This window comes from Zingiber officinale, chromosome 2A (genome assembly GCF_018446385.1).
Source record: "Zingiber officinale cultivar Zhangliang chromosome 2A, Zo_v1.1, whole genome shotgun sequence".
In the NCBI taxonomy this organism is placed as follows: Eukaryota; Viridiplantae; Streptophyta; class Magnoliopsida; order Zingiberales; family Zingiberaceae; genus Zingiber; species Zingiber officinale.
The window spans coordinates 99763136-99785093 of NC_055988.1; the positions used below are offsets into that span (position 1 = coordinate 99763136).

General features: G+C 39.4%; 1 protein-coding gene across 2 annotated transcripts; it reads right to left on the reverse strand.

The window, feature by feature from the left end:
- Window positions 1–56: 56 nt before the first annotated feature.
- Window positions 57–14159, reverse strand: LOC122041707 (CRM-domain containing factor CFM3, chloroplastic/mitochondrial-like). Of its 2 annotated transcripts, XM_042601486.1 has the most exons (10): window positions 12716–14159; window positions 11349–11820; window positions 11131–11261; window positions 8426–8773; window positions 8163–8319; window positions 891–1183; window positions 743–802; window positions 569–658; window positions 250–337; window positions 57–174 (listed from the first exon to the last, which is right to left on the reverse strand). In XM_042601486.1, exons 1-9 carry the CDS (start codon window positions 14111–14113, stop codon window positions 269–271), a joined length of 3018 nt encoding a protein of 1005 aa, XP_042457420.1. In that variant the 5' UTR covers window positions 14114–14159; the 3' UTR covers window positions 57–174; window positions 250–268. The 2 variants fall into 2 exon arrangements, with proteins under 2 accessions (XP_042457420.1, XP_042457418.1); XM_042601484.1 differs by having other exon boundaries at window positions 57–337.
- Window positions 14160–21958: the final 7799 nt, after the last annotated feature.

Here is a 21958-nt window from a genome sequence, read left to right on the forward strand (position 1 = left end):
AAAAGGAACTAAAAAGTAAGAATACAAACAGGATTGATGGCTTATTTCAAAGAAAAGGCAAAGATAAATGATGACGGTGGGTGTGATATATATAGTAATAAAACATTTATCCGGTAAACAAAGTAAGAGGAAAGACAGTTTACCTTTAAAATTAATCAAAAGAGACTTGAGCACCTGAATTATTAAAATAATAATAATGATGGTGATTAAACAAAAGAATAGAAAACTTCCTTTGATTGCTAGACTTACTATTCTAGCATTTGTTAGTTCATTGAGAAGCCTCCTCCTCCTCATCTTGACTGCTGTATGTTTCAAGAAAGGCTTCTTCCTCTTCATCCTGATATGAGCAAGAGATTGGCATAAAGACATCCATCTACAATCCAATTTCTATTGAATCTATAGCATAGTTTTATTTCCCGGTTAGACGAAGTAGATTTTGACTTGTAATTGACCTAAAATTCCAAGCTACTCGGACTTCTCTGAGTTCTTATGATTAAATAGCATGAAACAATTGTTTGCATACCTTGGTTAACTGAGCTACTTATAAGACAACAATCTGCAAACTTACCTCCACCTGATTCTTGTTATCGGAACATGATGTTAAGTTGACTTGCACATTCAAGACTTGATTTCCACCCTCATCGCCTTGCATATGATCCTAAGAACATAATAAGAGCTGAGATGTTCTCAAGTGATATAAACTTCAAATTAAAAATGGAATCATATAAAAGAAAGAGCATACTAATTGGGACTTTAGCATCTGAATTTGATCCTGCAGATTGGAAATATGATGAAGCAGGGCCTGAAAGTAAGCAAATAGCGCATTAGAGGGCGACTTAATAAGTACATATTTTATCGAGAAAAAGCAGTGCATAAGGGAATGGTGTTACCTCGCGCCTTTGGAGTTCTATAGAGCGTGCTAATGCCTGTCTCCTTGTTAATAGATTTCTGGGCTTTATAATTTGAGGTCGCTGATAATTCTTGCTGCGATAGAAGATAATTGCATAGCCCTTGGTAGTTTTATCAAGGGAAATCAGCACCCCACCACTCTCAGCCTCAAGAGAAATTGCAATGTGCTTTACTTGTTTAAAATTTTTCCCCTTCACCAGAATCTTGACGAGTTCGTTATTTTTCCAATTCAAGTGCATGTTTTCAACAGTTCCATCAAAAATCCCCCGTCTCCCTGAATATTTCAACAATAAGCATAAGATGTTGGATATTGGGGCCTTAAATGGACCAAAAACGATTTTGAGAAAGGAAGCCATCAATTGTTGAAAGTCGTAATTGACTTCAAAATTGAAATCTACGATTCGCGTAAATAGATTTAAACTATTAATTTGCTCAAAACCGATTAAGGGTGAATGAGAAATTAATGTTTAAAGTCGCCCCAAAATAACATTTATTATTCATTAATAAAGTGCATGGGAGAATAGTCCCACATCGGAAATTCTCGATGTGTATTCTCTACTTATTAATGAAGATGTGTTAATGGAGTTAACACAAAAATAAAAGGACAAGTGCTCCCTTAGTCCAGGGCGAGCAGGTGAGCCCGCCACGTGCGCAATGGGCGCTTTGTAGGCGCACTTCGCATCGTCGCGAGGAGCTTAAATTTATGCTCCAGGTGACATTGCAGTGCCTACGTGGCACTCGGGTGACGTGTCAGGCTCGTACCTGACGTGGCAGTACCTATGCGGCATCCTCGTGGGCAAAGGGAGATGACTGGACAGTTGACTTAGGGAATGGATGGCTACCGTTGATCAACGTTGATCAAATAGGTATGATGGATCGCTTGTGATGCGATCTAGAGCGTTGGATCGCAAAGAGTAACGATCTGACGGCTTGGGATGAGACTTGATCTGAAGCATCAAATCAATGGATCCAGATCCGATGGCCGATGACAATAGGCGGGATTTGAGAGTCACAACTCCTCAGATCTGATGGATGAGATTGAAGTGGGCTTGGTGAAGGGTTACAACCCTTCAGAATGGATGATCTAGATCGATCCAGCCCAAGGAACACATCCACTCACCCAAAGGACACTCAACCTCTTCTTTCAGTATAAATAGAACCCTCCAGATGATGGAATATTCACTCAATACTCTCTTCTCTTCCTCAAGCATTCATCTCATCTTGTGCATTCAAGAGTCCAAGAAGTCTACTAGAAGGTCTCAATCCTCTCTTCTCTTCCTCAAGCATTCATCTCATCTTGTGTATTCAAGAGTCCAAGAAGTCTACTAGAAGGTTCGCTGGTCTCGGAAGTCGGGGTGCTTCGATTCCGAGACGTTCGTCGTCGTTGTATCTTGGGAACGAATTGCAACAATCCGTTAAGCACCGTAGCGGAGCAATATCGTTTACGGAGATAGTGTCGAACACTAGCCTCGACGATCAGTTTGCATACTCCAGAAGCTACCTGGGAATAACAGTCGTAAACGATATTTCGTGCAAACTGATATGGCTACCAACGACATTCCGACGGTCGTTCCGACCGCCATTCCGACAACCATTCCACACGGAGAAAAGCCGGAGAAATTCACCGGAACCGACTTCAAAAGATGGCAGCAGAAGATGTTGTTTTATCTAACAACGCTAAACCTTGTACGGTTTTTGCACGAAGACACGCCAGCCGCTACGAAAGGTAGTAAGGCTGCTAGCGATGCGTGGTCTCACGGAGATTTTCTGTGCCGCAATTATATACTCAACGCCTTGGACAACACGTTATATAACGTATATTGTTCTCTGGAGACGGCGAAATCTTTGTGGGAATCCCTTGAGAAGAAATACAAGACCGAAAATGCTGGATTGAAGAAACTCATCGTCGGTCGGTTTCTGGATTTCAAGATGGTGGACTCAAAAAACGTCTCATCTCAAGTCCAAGATATGCAATTAATACTGCATGATCTGGACGCCGAAAGCATGAAGCTAACGAGACATTCGCAGTTGCTGCGGTAATTGAGAAGCTCCCTCCGTCATGGAAGGATTTCAAGAATTACCTAAAGCATAAGCAAAAGGAGATAGGGCTGCAAGACCTGATCCTGAGGCTACGAATAGAGGAGGATAATCGAAAGTTATCCGACTCCAGAGGAACCAAGCGGACTATAGACGAAATGTCCAACCTGGTCGAGCCGAACGCTAAAAAACCGAAGCAGTTCAAAAAAAAGGCTCAAGCAAAGAAGTTCAAAAGCTCCTGCTACAACTGTGGAAAGGCAGGACACCTGTCCAAGGACTGCAGACGCCCAAAGAAGCAAACCAAGGGGCCAAAGGATGCTGCGAATCATGTCGCAACCTCTCTTGAGGACTTGGATCTTACTGCGGTTGTATTTGAAGCCAACTTGGTGGATACCAACCCGAAGCAGTGGTTCATTGATACTGGAGCAACTCGTCATATCTGTCCCGATAAGGCGATGTTCTCCAAGTATACTCCGATAAATGGCAGGAAGCTCTATATGGGTAATTCCACGACGTCGCCAATTGTTGGACTCGGAAAGGTTGTTCTGAAGATGACGTCCGGAAAGGAGCTAACACTCATTGATGTACTCCATGTTCCCGACATCAGTAAGAACCTAGTTTCTGGAGCGGCATTGGTCAAGGCCGGATTTAGGCTAGTGTTCCAGTCAGACAACTTTGTACTTACGAAGAATGGTGTCTTCGTAGGAAAGGGGTACCTAGAAAAGGGTCTATTCAAAATGGTTATAATGCCTGTACTCCGAAATTTTGATGGTAATAAAATAAATGTTTCCAGCTATGTTGTTGAGTGTTTTAATTTATGGCATGATCGACTCGGACATGTGCATAATAATACTCTCAAACGTCTCGTCAAATTAAATTTATTACCAAACGTCAATGTTGACGGAACACACAAATGTGAAGTGTGCGTGAAAGCGAAAATGACGAAACTACCTTTTCATTCGGTGGAAAGGACAACAACTCCTCTAGAGTTGATACATAGTGATCTATGTGACTTGAAATTTGTGCAAACTAGAGGAGGTAAAAAATATTTTATTACTTTTATCGATGACTGCACAAAGTTCTGTTATGTCTTTCTTTTAAGAAGTAAAGACGAAGCCCTAGAGGCGTTCAGAACCTATAAAACAGAAGTTGAAAACCAACTTGATAAACGAATTAAAATAATTCGAAGCGATAGAGGTGGAGAATATGGTGCACCGTTTGATGAATTTTGTACAGAATCTGGCATTATCCATCAAACAACGGCGCCTTACTCACGTCAATCAAACGGTGTTGTCGAACGTAAAAATCGAGCACTAAAAGAAATGATGAATGCCTTGTTGATAAATTCAGGCTTACCTCAAAACTTGTGGGGGGAAGCAATATTATCAGCAAATCACATTCTCAACAGAATCCCTCATAAGAAAAATGATAGAACTCCATATGAACTATGGAAAGGCCGCGAGCCATCGTACAAATACCTGAAAGTGTGGGGGTGCTTGGCAAAGGTCGAAGTACCTAAACCAAAGCAAGTAAAGATCGGACCTAAAACGTTCGATGCGGTATTTGTCGGATATGCTCATAATAGTAGTGCATATCGTTTCCTAGTTCACAAATCAGACATTCCTGATATACATGTGGGAACAACCATAGAATCTCGGAATGCGATATTCTTTGAAAACGTATTCCCAAATAAAAAGGGAAACGTTGAAAGTGATAACAACGGAAGTTCAAACAAAAATGACGTTACCGAACTTAGCTGTTATAAAAGGACTATTGACGATCAAAGTGAAGAGCCACGTCGTAGCAAACGGGCTAGAGTTGAGAAATCGTTCGGGCCAGATTTCATGACTTTCATGTCAGAAATGGAACCAAGAACATTAAGTGAAGCTCTCTCTAGACCCGATGCTCCAATGTGGAAAGAAGCTGTCAATAGTGAAATTGAGTCTATCATGAATAATCATACTTGGGAATTAGTAGACCTTCCTTCTGGTAATAAACCATTAGGTTGTAAGTGGATACTAAAACGTAAGTATAAAGCTGATGGATCAATTGACAAGTATAAGGCCAGACTTGTAGCCAAGGGGTACAAGCAAGAGGAAGGTCTTAATTACTTCGATACATACTCACCGGTGACAAGGATTACGTCCATACGAGTGCTAATAGCCATTGCCGCACTGTATGACCTTGAAATACATCAAATGGACGTTAAAACTGCGTTCTTAAATGGTGAGTTGGAAGAAGAAATTTATATGGAACAACCCAAAGGGTTCATGGCTCCTGGAAATGAGAAAAAGGTGTGTCGACTTGTTAAGTCGTTGTACGGACTTAAGCAAGCGCCTAAACAATGGCACGAAAAATTTGACAAAGTAATGTTGTCAAACGAATTCAGAATAAATGAATGTGACAAATGCATTTATGTCAAAAACACACCTGAAGGCTATGTAATTGTCTGTCTATACGTAGACGACATGCTAATAATGGGCAGTAATCATGATGTAATCATGACTACAAAGAAAATGTTGACCAGAAATTTTGATATGAAAGATATGGGTCAAGCAGATGTTATATTGGGAATTAAAATTCTCAGGACATCAGAAGGGATAGTTTTAACACAATCCCATTATGTAGAATCTGTATTGAAAAAATTCAATGCGTACGATCTCTCTACAGTGAAAACACCTATGGATCTAAGTCAACACTTAGCGAAAAACCATGGTGAGACCATATCGCAATTGGAATATTCTCGGATAATAGGCAGTTTGATGTATCTCACAAACTGCACACGTCCAGATATTGCCTGTACGGTCAACAAACTGAGTCGTTTTACGAGTAATCCAAACGACACCCATTGGAAAGCATTGATGCGAGTTCTCAGATATTTGAAATATACTATGAACTATGGATTACATTATAGAAAATATCCCGCTGTGTTGGAAGGATATTGTGATGCTAATTGGATATCAGATACAAAAGACTCCAAATCCACTAGTGGATATGTATTCACGATCGGTGGGGGAGCAGATCTTGGAAATCCACTAAGCAGACTTGCATTGCTCGGTCAACTATGGAATCCGAGTTTATAGCACTAGACAAAGCAGGTGAGGAAGCTGAATGGCTGCGAAGATTTCCGAGCTGGATGAAACCTGTGCCTGCCATACTAATCCACTATGATAGTCAATCGGCGATTGGAAGGGCACGGAGTAATATGATAATGGGAAGTCACGACATATACGTCGTAGATAATACCATTAGGCAGTTGATCTCGAATGGAGTGATTGCAATCGACTATGTTAAGTCCAAAGATAATTTGGCGGATCCTCTAACGAAGGGGTTGAGTCGAGATCAAGTATACTGCTCATCAAGAGGAATGAGATTAAAAATCTACAACCGAAAACGATCAGTAGTGGTAACCCAACCTTGTTGGATCCCAAGATCTTGGTTCAATAGACAACGGTTATGAAGTTCGGTCAAATATTAGTAGTTTATTTCATCCCAATCCTAGGATGAATTTGTGCTGCCCTACCTCATGTAGTGAGGTTAAGCTTACGCTTTAGTGACTATACGATAAGGTGGAGTATGGTAGGATACTCTTGATAAGTGTCACCCATGTGAGTGTGAAGACAGCTCAATGAAACACTCATGAATCCAAGATGGTATCCATGGCCGAAACGGAACCAACCATGAGAACCTAAAGTAGGTGAGATAGATCTCTGTGTGGGTGTTATTGTCTAAGTATACACCAACAGCTGAGCAGTTCAAGACATCACGTTCACTGCGCAGCCTAGTATACTCGATAGCATTTCACTACGGAAGGTTCAAAGCCACAAGCTACCTCTCCCGATGCAGTGACTTATCGATTGGACTCTTGTAAAGTGTCAGCATGCATACACGCATTGCATTAATTTCCATTCATGTGGGGGATTGTTGGATATTGGGACCTTAAATGGACCAAAAACGATTTTGAGGAAGGAAGTCATCAATTGTTGAAAGTCGTAATTGACTTCAAAATTGAAATCTACGATTCGCGTAGATAGATTTAGACTATTAATTTGCTCAAAACCGATTAAGGGTGAATGAGAAATTAATGTTTAAAGTCGGCCCAAAAAACATTTATTATTCATTAATAAAGTGCATGGGAGAATAGTCCCACATCGGAAATTCTCGATGTGTATTCTCTACTTATTAATGAAGATGTGTTAATGGAGTTAACACAAAAATAAAAGGACAGGTGCTCCCTTAGCCCAGGGCGAGCAGGTGCTCGCACCTGTGAGCCCGCCACCCGCCACGTGCGCACGTACGCAATGGGCGCTTTGTAGGCGCACTTTGCACTTCGAGGAGCATTGAGGAGCTTAAATTTATGCTCCAGGTGACATTGCAGTGCCTATGTGGCACTCGGGTGACGTGTCAGGCTAGGACCTGTGAGCCGACATCAGCCACGTGCGCAATGGGCGCTTTGTAGGCGCACTCTCGTCCAGGTGACATGTAGTGGGACTATGCGGCATCCTCGTGGGCAAAGGGAGATGACTGGATAGTTGACTTAGGGAATGGATGGCTACCGTTGATCAACGTTGATCAAATAGGTATGATGGATCGCTTGTGATGCGATCTAAAGCGTTGGATCGCAAAGAGTAACGATCTGACGGCTTGGGATGAGACTTGATCTGAAGCATCGAATCAATGGATCCAGATTCGATGGCCGATGACAATAGGCGGGATCTGAGGGTCACAACTCCTCAGATCTGATGGATGAGATTGAAGTAGGCTTGGTGAAGGGTTACAACCCTTCAGAATGGATGATCTAGATCGATCCAGCCCAAGGAACACATCCACTCACCCAAAGGACACTCAACCTCTTCTTTCAGTATGAATAGAACCCTCCAGATGATGAAATATTCACTCAATCCTCTCTTCTCTTCCTCAAGCATTCATCTCATCTTGTGCATTCAAGAGTCCAAGAAGTCTACTAGAAGGTTCGCTGGTCTCGGAAGTCGGAGTGCTTCGATTCCGAGACGTTCGTCGTCGTTGTATCTTGGGAACGAATTGCAACAATCCGTTAAGCACCGTAGCGGAGCAATATCGTTTACGGAGATAGTGTCGAACACTAGCCTCGACGATCAGTTTGCATACTCCAGAAGCTACCCGGGAATAACATAAGATCATGTTGTAATCAGCAATATCGACAATATTTCAAATAAAATGATGAGAATAGTGATTACCCAGAAGTAGAGCACCCTTCATTTTAAGACCGATCGTTCGGAACAAAGCCCGCTCCTCATCAGTAACAATCTCTAAATCAGTTGGAAGGTCTGCCGGCTGTAGGAATTCCTGCACTTTCCACAAAGCTTTCTCAGCCTTCCTGACCTTTAATTTTGCCTGAATCCGAAAAGAATATCACATTTCATGATGATTCTGAAAAAAAAAAAAAGATTATAACTTCAAAGGAAGGATATGAGAGTGTCTTTTGCATTCCAGAACTTACAAATACTAGCTTTCTCTCAAGATATCGAACTAGAGATGCATGTTTAGTCAGAACCATATTCTTCTTTGCCATTTCACTTTCCTCAGGGTTTAATGGTTTTCCCCATCGGCGTTTGGCTTCCATTGTTTCTGCAAGGGTACCTGCAACTAATGGACCCTTATCACTTTTGACATCAGCAACCAATGTTGATGCTCTCAACCGAGCTACTTCTTCACCATCGTAGTGAATGTTCGCTAGCTTTTCTTTTTCTATAAGAACCTCTCTAATTGAAGGTGCCATGAAATCATTACCCCTATAGAGCACAATATACTCTTTATTTCTATAAAGAAGCACTCCCCCTGTCAATTTCTGCAGATAAAGTTGGGAATCAAAAATTATTTTGCTGTTTCTTGGCATCAACAAGAAAGAGACATATTTCAGTAAATTTAAAAATTATATGCACACAATCATACCGAGAAAATGGTAAAAAAAGACTTAAATAACTCTGACATGCAACCTAAGCAAATTGCTAGAACAACCATACAGATGATAAGCACAATAATTCTTCAAGCAGGCATTTTGTGCTGATACTAAATCCAAACACAACCATATGGGTGTGACACCTGTGAAGATCACAAACTGTATACTAGAATCGTTAATCATTATTATAATCTTCATCATCAAGCCAAGTTTGTCCCAACCATTTGGGGTTCTTTACTCATTTATACGGATTCTATCCCTCTATTGAACTCTATCTAAATCTGTAGCACTATCAACCTTCAAACCAGTAAATCATTTTTTTATTGTAGTAACTAGAGTTTTCACTTATCTCCATCTACCCCTCACATCATCTTCTACAATAATTGATTCAATTTGTCTTGCTACAATTATTAAAGCCGGTGAGAAATAGATCAATTTGGTGGAGAAACATTTGTATCTTCTATCAGATCTTATTTCTTTTCCATGTACCGCTGATTTTGTTTTACAATTTTTTTCAGCAGCAGTACAGTGGGTATAATTATTGCAAAGGTAGATGGTGTTGGGACCTTGACGTCCGTTAGAAGGGGGGTGAATAGCGTCTCACCCAAATCGTTCGCTTTCTATAATATTAGTGCACAACGGAATACAAAACAAACTAACAAATAAAAAGTTAAACTAAAACAAGAAAAAAGAAGACAAGCAAACCACAAAGACACGCTTGTTTACGTGGTTTGGAGATAAAGCTCCTACTTCACAGCTATCCGTAAGGTGGACGATCCCGATCCGTCGGTGGATGATTCCCCGGAGAACTTCCGACTAGCTCGCGTAGTTCCTTGTGGGTGAAGAAACCTCATTACAACTCACACAAGATAACACTAGATCACTTGAGCACTTGGAGACTCTAATTAGAGTTAACCACCACTAATTTCGTCAACCATGCCCAAGCACCTGAGCTCTATTAAATAGAACTCGGGAGGAAAACACCAAGCTATTTTCCCGCCACCAGTCGACTAGTCCTAAGTGGAATTTGACCGTTACAAGCCAGCGGCTTGATACCAGTCGACTGATAAAAACACCAATCGACTGATAAAAACACTAGTCAACTGATCCACATGGGTTGAAAGAACAAAGGCATTCTGTTCGCTACTAGTCGACTGATGCTGCTACAATACTTCTGCAGTAACTGCTGTAGTAAAACTCTAAACCTAAGATTTTACTCCAAGTACAATCTCTCATGCACTCGTCCTTGCCGGCACAACCTAAACCTAGCCTTCTAGCCTCCTCCATCAGTCTCGCGTCCCTCGAATGTCTCCCCATCCTTCACGCCTTGTCTTCTGGAGCTTCCATCGGCCTTGTCATTGTTGTCGGATCTTTCCATCGACACTCGTCCTTGCCGGCACAACCTAAACCTAGCCTTCTAACCTCCTCCATCAGTCTCGCGTCCCTCGAATGTCTCCCCATCCTTCACGCCTTGTCTTCTGGAGCTTCCATCGGCCTTGTCATTGTTGTCGGATCTTTCTTTGTCAAGAGGTTGTGCCTCTGGGACTTCATCCATTGTCAAGTCACACTTGGATTTACGTTGCCAAGACTACATACTTGAACTTACACCGTCAAGACTCACACTTGGACTTTCCTTCTTGTACCTGTATTCTGCACACTCACAATGCATATCAAATACAACAATAAATCTAACTTAAACCTTTGCCCAAACATCAAAACTTATGGTACCCAAATTGTTCCAACAAATGGAAGTTGATCGTTTATACAAAAAAGGGAAAAAAAAACATAAATATTATTTGGGCATATAGTGTTGAACCAGGAGTTAATACGGGGGACATGGAAGCCCAGTTCAATTACTCTATAAGATACACTAAAAGTATCATGACTCAAACTTACTTAGATCCTCTGAGCATAGTTTGGGGATACTAGTGCTGAAGATGTTGATTAAACAAAATTGCCTAACTTTTAAAGGCTTTAAAGCTTCACCTTTGAATCACTACACTTAAGACTTAGTGAAGCCTGTCAACTGGAGCAATAGAAGAAAGAAGAAAGGCAAGTTCTTGAACAGCATCTACTAAAGAACAAGTGGAAGGAAAATTGTTGATCATAAGGTTTTGCAAAACAAAAGCATGTTTGTACAGGAATAGATAATTGACTTCGCAAATCAATCAACTAATATTCACAAGTGAAAGTAAAAAAAAAAGAAATTTCTAATTCCTACCAATAAATCATATCATACTCTCCACCTTAATTTCTTCAGCCATTCTCTCATTAGAGGTATTTGGTATGCCACGCTTGATGGCTATCTTAGCAATAGAACTTTTCTCCCATAACTTCACTATAGCAGCAGCCAAGCCTTGGAGTTGCCTGTTTCTTCCTACATAAATGGACAAATATTGATAACTCAGTAGCGATTATGAAAGAAAGTATAATTTATTCACATGAATTTATAATCGTGCCATACCTAGAACAAAGTGAGGGGGCATTGTTCCAGCAAGCCTTCTCAGAACCGTCATTTCTTTATCTCTTAGAGATCTTCTGGTCTTATAAGGGAGAAGTCTAAATGGTGGTTTGTAACCAGGAACTAGACCGGGCAGCAAGTCAGCATCAACTGGACGTGGATTACAACCAGACCAATCTTTGCAACGTGGACCCAACTGATCCAACAAACTGTCAATACAAGCTGTAGCTGGAGATCCTTCAGAGAGGTTTTCATATGTCATAGAATCAGCTTTAGAGCTCCCTGAAATTGCAACTGAAGTTTCCGCTTGATTGTACATAATAAGATTAGAACAATCTCTCATTGAAGGATTATGGGAAGAACTGGCATCAGAAAGCTTTGAGTAGGTCTGGATGCAAGGAAGTTGATAAGCCATTCCCCTATATAACACAACTGACCTTCCAGACCTCCAAATGACCACGCCTCCGGTTTTAATCTGTAAATATATTGAAATACAAGAAAATATCATACTAGTTGTCAGATAAAAGGACTTAAGACTTGGAGTTAGGAAATTTTGTGTTAAGAAAAACATTATTTGAGCAATGAAGACTAAATCCAGGACATTTACAACAACAAAGAATATTACTCAAATAATGTTTTTTGCATCAATTTCAGGACCTTATTCATTTTTTTCACACCATTAATAAGAGGGACAACGAACTATAAGAATATCATGGATGACATCAAGTCCCCACGGGATGCCCAGTTGGCTAGAGGGTGGCAGACTTGTTACAATAGGGCAAGAGATCAATTCCCAGCGGACACATGCCCTCGGGGAAAAAAATCCCTCCCGCCCCTAGCCAACTTGGCGGTTGGCTATAAACTGACTGCATGATTTACCTCCCTTCACATAACATGGGATAAGTTGTGTGAGATGAGCGTAATCATCTTTTGCTATCATCATGGATGACATCAAATATGAGAGAGAGGCCGATATCTCTCTGATTCTTAAAATTCATACCTAAAAAGCCAAGAAGATATTTTTTTTATTCCTTCTTGTTGCTTCAAATGCTGCAACTTCTCAATTTATTTCTTTTTGTAATTATGACATCATGAAGAGAATTTATGATCACTTACACGAAAGTGTCATGTTAGTGTGAAATGGTGATCCTTTAAGCATGTTCTGATACTATTATCTTCATTTTTCCCTTTCTTGTCACACTTCCTTTAGCAGCAGTCAACTACCCTTTTGATAATAAAGCATAGGTCTTAGTTCTCAAAACACTTATCTTTAAAGGCTAATATGATATTTCTTCAATGGAATTGTGCCAAAGAACAATTATAATTATCTAACATTTTGACAAGATGGTTTAAAAAAAGGAAAAGCTAACCTCTAAAATCTCATGTGTCCTCTTCATGTTCAGGTTGGCTGGGCCTTCAAACCTTAACTTAATGACTTCTACCTCCTTCCACTTCTCATGGATGCATTTCACAACAGCCTCAGTCACACCTGCTGGCCCCACAGTCATCCTCTCTTTCATTTTTAAAGAAGTGTTTCTCAGTCTCCGCAGTTCCGGCTCTGGTATAGTCCTCTCTGCTAGTTCAGTGTTACTCCTTTGCAACTGCTCACCCTCCATGGAATCAATTTCTCTTTCCCATGGTAAAGGCACTGGACTGGCTACGTCAAGGTCATCGTGCCCAGAATTAAGCACCACTAACATGTCCAGGTTTTCAGAAGAGACGGAGACGCCAATACCGACATTGGAGGAACTTGAACACTTATGGTCGTTGAACCTCTCAGCATTTTCTCTAACAAAGTACTCTCTTCTTTTTTCGCTCAACTCATCATCTCTCACCGGGGACTTATCCGCAACTTTAGAGTCTAAATCAGCTTCCTGAGAACTGAATATCTCTTCTCCAAATGGAACACTAACTTCTGGACAGCTTAGAGCGTCCATGTCAGAAGAAAGGACAGGAAATTCTTCCTCCAGAGAGACATTTATAGGATCACCATAGTTGAAGCTTCTACCCTTATCCACCACCAAATTCAATTCTTTAGGCTTCACATAATCTTTGCCAAAATCAATATTTTTTACCAAAGCTTCGCTGTAGTTAGCATAACGGATACCATCTTCATCATGCTTAGCTGCGTGTGCCCAAGGAGCCGACTTCTTCGTCTGCATGCCAAAAGGAATGCCCACGATACGATTCGCCATAGGAGGAACTGCGTCGACAGAATTCCCAAAGGATTCATATAAAAGGTCTGAATCTGAAGACTTCCCACTCTCAGTTGCATTTAACTTCTCAATGATTAAGCGCAACCTACCCCCTCCTCGCTCTTCATCAACTTTCTCATTTGAAGCTCCAAACTCCATCACGGGAGCCCCACACTCATCCAAAGGCTGACTAAATGGAGCGTCCAAAGAAGTCTGAAACTTTTGATCCAAAGCAGACCTCGAGGAGGAGATCTTCACGGGCCATCGCTCAAGGGTCTGGGCGTTGAAACTGGGCCTCGGCTTTCTTTTCCTCCTCTTTCTCGTCTTTTCCATATCTTTCTCCTTTGTTTCAAATTCAATTGGGCCGTCCTCCGGGAATTCTTCATCGGAGCATCGAAGACGCCCGGCCGAGGGACGAACTACCGAGCAACAGAAATTGGAGCTGGTAAGAATCGATCTTTGGGCCGAATGAACGGCCATGATCGAGGAGGAGGAAGAAGAGGAGGGGAGGAGAGAAGGGGGCGAGAGGGGAGGGCAAGGGTTTAAGGGGAAGCAGGCAAACGCCAACGCCATGAACACGAACTGAGAGTGAGAACGATGCAGGTGCGTCCGTGGATAATATCGCGTTCGATAAGGCCCAATTAGTAAGCCTATACAAGTTTCTTATATTTGTCATTCTATTGAAGGAAGTTTTCTACTTCTCTATATACTGCTGCGGATTCAAATCTTAAATACTTAGTTAACCACTTTAAAGATCGTAAGGTATGTTTGAGCCAAAACGTCACTTTTTAATCTAAATTTCCAACATGAAGGGGCTATTAAAAAAAATTGAAATACTGTTCCAAATAAGGGTGAGAAATAATATAAAAAATTAAGTATATCATACTCACCATATTGAAATATAACGAAATATACCAATTTTCGATATCAAGTATCGGTATAAGATCTATATCAAAATTTTTGATATACCATATCAATACCAAAATTTTATTATAAATAGTATAGAATTGATACCATATTGGAATTTAGGTATACCAAAAATTCGATATACCAAAATTTTGGTACAATATCAATATGAATTTTTTGATACCAAACTTTTCATTTGATAACGGTATATTAATTAATGGTTTGATATACCATATCAAACCACCCCTACTTCGAAAGTTCCATCTTTCTCCTTTTTGCTTTCAATTTTTTTACCATCAATTTAATTTAGTGGGGTCCATCAAAATAGCTTACTATTTCTGAATAACTATAGAGTTCACTTTCCAATATAAAAGTGATAAAATCTATTTCATAGGATTTTTCTATACGAGTTCTTTTACTTTGTCCGAGCTCAATCTCAACTGGTTCATCATCTTCTTCTTCTTGTATTTCATATGTCTGTTTTGAGAATTTAGCTTCTTCTCATGTCTTATACGGATATATATGCTCGAAGAAAGAGACATTTCTCTATTCTATTATCGAGTTTTTATATATATCCGCTATTTGTGACTCATGCACAAAAAATCGATACGCACCGCTGTTATGTGCATCCAACAAATATGGAATTAATAGTTTTTGGGCATATCTTAATCATTTTCAAATTAGACACCAAAACTTTAGCAAAACACCCTACATTCATAAATATTTGTAGGACGATTGTCTTCCATTCTATAACTCATAAGAGTTTGTATCTATTTTCTTTTAAGACACCTTATTTAAAAGATAATTAGTTGTTAACATAACTTCCCCCACATGAACTCTAGCAATCCAAAGCTTAATAGAAGAGCATTCATCATTTTTTTTAAGTGCAATTGTTTTACTTAGCAACTCCATTTTGCTTAGGAATATAAGGAGTTATTGTTTCATGCATGATCTCATGTTCAGAACACAACTCAGCAAATGGTGATACATATTCACCTCTTCGATCACTTTGAATCGCCTTAATCTTTTTATTAAGTTAGTTTTTAACTTTATTCTTATACAGAACAAATTTCTCTATTGCTTCATCATTACTCTTGAGAAGATACACATAACAATATTTTATGTTATCATCTATAAAAATGATAAAGTATTTGTTCCCACCATGTATCAGTATTCCTTTTAGGCCACACACGTCTGTGTGAATTAGGTTGAGTGGTTCGTTGCTTCTTTCAACATGTTGAAAGGAAATCATTGTCATTTTCGCTTCAACATAAATTTCACACTTGTGTTTCTGGTCAAGAAGGAATGTAAGTATGTTTTACATGTTAATTAATCTACGTAACACATCTTAGTTAACAAGTCCTAGTCTATCATGCCACAAATATGAAGACCTGATCGCATAAGTAAAAAAACTTCTAATTTTATTAACCTTAGGCGTAATACTCATTACACTGAGCTTGAATAACTCCTCGATTACATAATATTTTCCTAAAAATATTCCATTTTTAGACAAAGTAACTCTGTCCAACTCAAAAATAATACGGAAGTCGTGCTTACTTAACAGTGATCCTGACTAGATTCTTCTGAATCTCTGAAACTTACAACATATTGTTGAGAGTTAACTTCTTGCCTGAGGTTAGCTTCAACACTACTTTTTCTTGGCCCATGATGTCCAAGGTTGCTGAGTTTTCCATGAATAGTTTTTTTCCATCTTTGATTTCTTCAAAGTTGTTGAGCAGTTCTTTGTTGTAGCGAATATGTCTGGTAACTCTAGTATCAATCCACCATTACTTCGGAAGCCACAACACGAAGATTGTCCATTTATGGTTCCTCGCTCAGGTTGGTCTCCTACTTCTTCTTCGACTTTCTGCACTTCAAAGATTTGTGACCGACTCATCCACAATTGAAGCATATTCCAGAGAATTTCTTTCTTATGTCTCCTTTGAGTCCTATATTGGAAGCTTTAGAGTTCTTCCATTTCAAATTTTGACCGTGCTCAACTGCATTGGCTTTCACAGTAGGTTGAGAGAACAGTTTTCTCTCAAAACTCTTGTTGTCTTCCTCAATTCAAAGTCTAATAATGAGTTCTTCCATGTTAATCTCCTTCCGCTTGTGTTTCAAGTAGCTTTCGAAGTCCTTCTAGCCAGGAAGCAGATTCTCAATGATAGCAGCCACCTAAAAGGTTTCACTCAGAACTATACTTTCCGAGTGAATCTCGTGCAAGATCACCTGAAGCTTATGGACTTGGCTGATCACCGTCTTAGAGTCAACCATCTTGTAGTCAAGGAATATGCCCACAATAAATTTCTTGGCCCCTGCATCCTTTGTCTTGTACTTTTTGTCTAAGGACTTGTTAGTGTAAGTTCTAAGAGTTAATCAAAAGTTGGTTGACTTAGGACATATTATGTCATATTTCATTAATAAAAGAAAATTATTATTATATTTACTTCAGATAAATAAATATAATAATATCTTATGATAGTAGGTTCTAGTATACAGTATATCAATTGGTTGAATTGATAGTGGAGGCTTATAGATATATATGACGCTACTCTTAACTATTCTTGGTCAAGCATTAATATGCAAAGACAATATTAATACATTGAGACTAGCATGTAGGTCAATTGATGACTTAATCTCACAAATCATAGATATGAGATATCAAGTTGACACTGTTGGAGATCTTTTATGATCGGATAGAAGGGGGGTTAAATAGGTGGTGCTCCAAAGTCAATAGCTTCCTACACTTGTTAGTTTGCGCAGCGAAATAATACAAAACAAACAAGCTAAATACTAAGAAAGAATGAGCAAACCAATGCACGTCGATGTAACGTGGTTCGGAGATAACTTGATCCTACTTCACAGTTGCCTATAAGGTGGATGATCCATCAATCCTTCGGTGGATTAGCTCCCCGCAAATCTAATTATATCAAGTCTCCTTATGGGTGGAGAAACCTCACCACAACTCCAACCAAGATCTCTTGGAACACAAAGAACTCTTGAGCACTTGTTGACTACTAATTAGGGTTAACCACCACTAATTTCATCAATATTAACCAAGCTCCAAAGCCTTGTTTATATAGGCCACGGGTTGGAAAATCTCATCCACCAGTCAACTAGTGAAAGTGTCAATCGACTGCCCTCTGTGGAGATTCGACTGTTACATCCCAACAGCTTGATACCATTCAACTGTGAAAATACCAGTCGACTGCTCCACACTGGCTGAGAGAACAGAGATATTATGTTCGCTCCCTAGTTGACTACCCAGTTGACTGCACCAGTCGATTGATGAAATCACCAGTTGACTGGTACCCGAGTACAATCTCTTAGCACTCAGACCTTCATCCTTATGACTCACTTGACTCTTCCTTGTAGCCTTGACCTCTTGCCTTCAAGCTTACTTTCTTTGGTTCTTGTCCCTCGGATGTATTCAAGCATGCGGCTCACCCCCAATGTCATCCTTCGCGTATGCCTCGAAGTCGCTTCCCTCGGCCCTTATCCTTATTGTCTTGTCCACTATCCCTCGGATGCTCCATCCTTCACCGAACCTGAAGCCATCAAACTGAGTCATATATGTATCCTGCAAACCTGCATAATTCAAATACGTATATCAATACAAGGCTGAACCTTACTTAACTCTTTGCCCAAACATCAAAACACATGGTCGCACAGACCATTGGGATTACTCCAACAGACACATAGGTATATATTAGAGAATATGTGCTCAATTGACCCGCAATGAGATATTTCATTGATCGTTATATGAGTATCATAAACATTCTCATAGTGACTATTGGTATGAATAATCCTTAAACTTGCAATCACTACGGTTCTTTACATAAGGAGTTGTATACTTTAGTATTATCAAATGTCACATGTAACAAAGTGGACTATAAAGTTGATCACTGTATGTAATAAGTTATATAGAGAGATGTGAGTGATGTATGTGTGATTTATCCCTTCCATATGATGGAAGTGATATCTGTGAACCCATTGATTAAATAGGACATAAGAATATATGGTCATGCTCAAATTAGTCAATATGAGATATTCAGCTTATTTGATTGAGTGTATCTACTTAGCGACTAAGAAACACAAATATTGATAAGAGAATGACACAACCTATGACTCATTAATCAATCTATATATCGAGGATAGAAAGACCAAGTCATATAAGATAATAGACACAGAAAGGTTAGGTTGGATCTCGACATTCTCGTCACTTGAGTAGAAATGATGCCTTGCTAGATGTCACTCATTGCTTATGTATCTAAGTGGTTTTAGATATATTACCAATATTACGAGAGTCTATTGGGTCACATAAAGAACATATTGATTTGGAAATAAACTATTTTAGTTTAACTAAAATATGATGGACCATAAGGCTATAGGATTAAGTCTAATACGAATTAGACTCATTGACTTTGACTCAAATGAATCCAATCGTTGGACTATTGAATTGAGTATAATCCGAATCAAATTTATTAGATCAGACTTAACCACTTAACAAGGTTAATGTCTATTAATAGAGATTAATGAATCATTAATCAAAAGAAGACCAAAAGTCAAAAGACCTTTGGTATTCTTGGAAGAGTACAAAAGGATATTTGATGATTTTCGTGGATGACACTTGTGTGTTGGCTTGTTTTCTCCTTCTTCTTCCTCCTTGGTCAAGACCCTCTTGCTTGGTTGCTAGCATAACCTTAGGTGGTTTTTCTTCTCCATATTTGTGAGTTTGTGAGATAGATGGAACATGTTCATGTGGATACCAAAAGAGGCATGAACACTTGATCGTGCTGAGATTCACTGAGGATAAAATTTCTATTGGGAGTTTGCGTTTACGCAACAAAGGTAGAACTCTCAACTCAACTAGTATATAGTTTTCTTCGCATGAATATTCTGGAAAGGATCTTGTTATTTATTCAGCTATGCTGGTATTATTTTTGCACTCAAGATCTTTACAGGACTCTCATAGCTCCTTAGTCATTCTCTTTGTATTATATATTGTGTATAACAAGTTGGCAAGGTAATTGAGGATATAGTTTCAGTAAAGGAACTCAGAATGAGTTTATGCCTCCACTGCACTGATAGTTTGAACATCAGTATCCTTAGTATGCTTAGGAGGGTTCTCTGTCAAGAATTGAGTCAGATTGAGGTAATCAAGTAGAAGAACATCTTTTGCTGCCACCTCTAGAAGTTCAATCCATGAATTTTTCTAACCTTTCCTTGTGGTTGATTAGAACATTTCCAATCAGAGGGAGGGGACCTTCATATGATGAGTCTATTGCACCTCAACACTTTCTGTGATCATCTCAACATAACCAAATTTATTTTAAGATTGTTGGACAATCTTGCCAAAGAGAGAGGGGAAGTAGTCTGAATTGAAGTTATAGATCAAATCAGACTTATCTGTTGAGTTGACTTGAGCTGATAATCTTAGGCTACCAAGCAAGGAAGGAAGAGCTAATTGGGACAACTGAGTTAGCTAGGCTAGCTACCTTATATGTTAGAGTGCAGACTCCCAAGTGTAGACTCCCAACTCCCGAATGCAGACTTCCGAGTGTAGACTCCCAACTCCCGAATGCAGACTCCTGACTCCCGAGTGCAGAGTCTGGCTTGTAGACTCCCAACTATAGAGTCTGAGTTACAAACTCCCGAGTACAGACTCCCAACTGCAAAGTTCGAGTTGTAGACTCCCAGCTCTCGACTTTCAAGTGTAGACTCCCGTGTCTGAGTGTAGACTCCCGACTGTAGAATCCGAGTTACAGACTTTTGAATACAAACTCCAAACTCCCGACTCTCGAGTCTGAGTGTAGACTCTCAACTACAGAGTCTAAGTTGCAAAAAAGAAGATGCTGAGATATGCTTTCAAGCAGTTTTCCTAAAATAAATTCATCCTTCTCCGGTTGTTCTTTGAGGTTATAATGAATGTATATTTTCTAAGATACAACGACAAAATCGCATACACAATCAAGCTCTGGTTGTTCGTGTTAGGACACTCCAAAAGCTAGAGGGGATGATTAACTCCAATTATTTCATCATGTTAAATAGTTGCAGCAGAAAAATTTGAAGCAATGCTAAGGATTTAATTTATATCCATCTCCTTGAGGTAACTAATCTAAGGATCCACATAGTGCACATGCTATACTATGAAAATTACTTCTTTTCAGAAACAATCCAGAGATAGAGAAACTTCATACAAGATCACAACAAGAAAAATATAATAAAAATAAGGAAATGAATATACAATACAATGAGAACCTTTCTTGCTTTCTTCTTGCTTAGAAACGCCTCTTGTAGACTCGGAAGTGCGTAACACTTCGTCTTGAATCGTCCAAGAATTGGTGGTAAAGAGTAGAGAAGATGTGATTATTTGAATCTTCAAACACCTTTATTTTCTACGGATAAGGATTCTCAATCGATTGACCTTACCCCCAAATAATTACCATGTCAGATCCAAGCAAATCTAGCTGTCCAAACCTCGCAACAACTCTTTTCTTCTTCTCTTAATACATTAGCCAATCGATTACACGGCTTTTTAATTAATCACTCAATCGATTTAGAAGTCAAATATTCATTTGCGAACTTCTCCCAATCTATCACCTGATCGATTTATGTGGCACAATATATCATTTGATTGATTCAGAAGCCTACTATTTGTCATAAGTTTCTCCTAATCGATTGGGCACTTTCCCGATAGATTTAGCACAATAAAATACTATGCTTTGCGAAAAATCCACTTCAATTGATTACCCAATCGATTGAAGAGGGTTGAATCAATTAGCCAATTGATTTAGCGTCTCTCTGTTCTCGTGAGAACAACCCCTAATCGATCACCTGATTAATTGACTTTGGCCTAATCAATTATTCAATTGATTGTCTAACCCTAACTCACTTAAACCAAGTCTAGGGTTCCCTTACCCAACATCCGGTTAACCGTGACATGTTGAGACTTCTTCACCAAGTGTCCAGTCAACCTTTGATCCACTTAGATTTTCCATCTCATGCAAACTTCCCTTAAACTTTCGATTAACAAGTGTGGTCCTCCTTGACTCACTTGAATTTTCCTCTTGCATAACTGCAGTTAGAACTTTTCTCTTACCAACGTGCAGTCCTTCTTGATTCACTTGGACTTTCCTTTGCCTAATCGCAGTTAGGACTTTCCTTTGCCAATGTGTGATCCTCCTTGACCCACTTAAACTTTCCTTTACCTAACCGCAATTAGGACTTCCCTTTGCCAATGTACTATCCTCCTTAACCCACTTGAATTTTCCTTTGTATAACCATAGTTATGACTTCCCTTTGCCAACATGCAGTCCTCCTTGACCCACTTGAACTTTTCTTTGTCTAACCCTCGAGTTAGTGTTAGAGTGTATACTAAAAGCTTAGCTTTTGTAAATATTCATTTTAGAAATAAAATAATCACATTGGTCAAATGTTTACATTTATTTGTTAAGTGTAGTTGTTCAATTAATTTATATTATAGATAATATGGTGTGTGGTGTCATACAC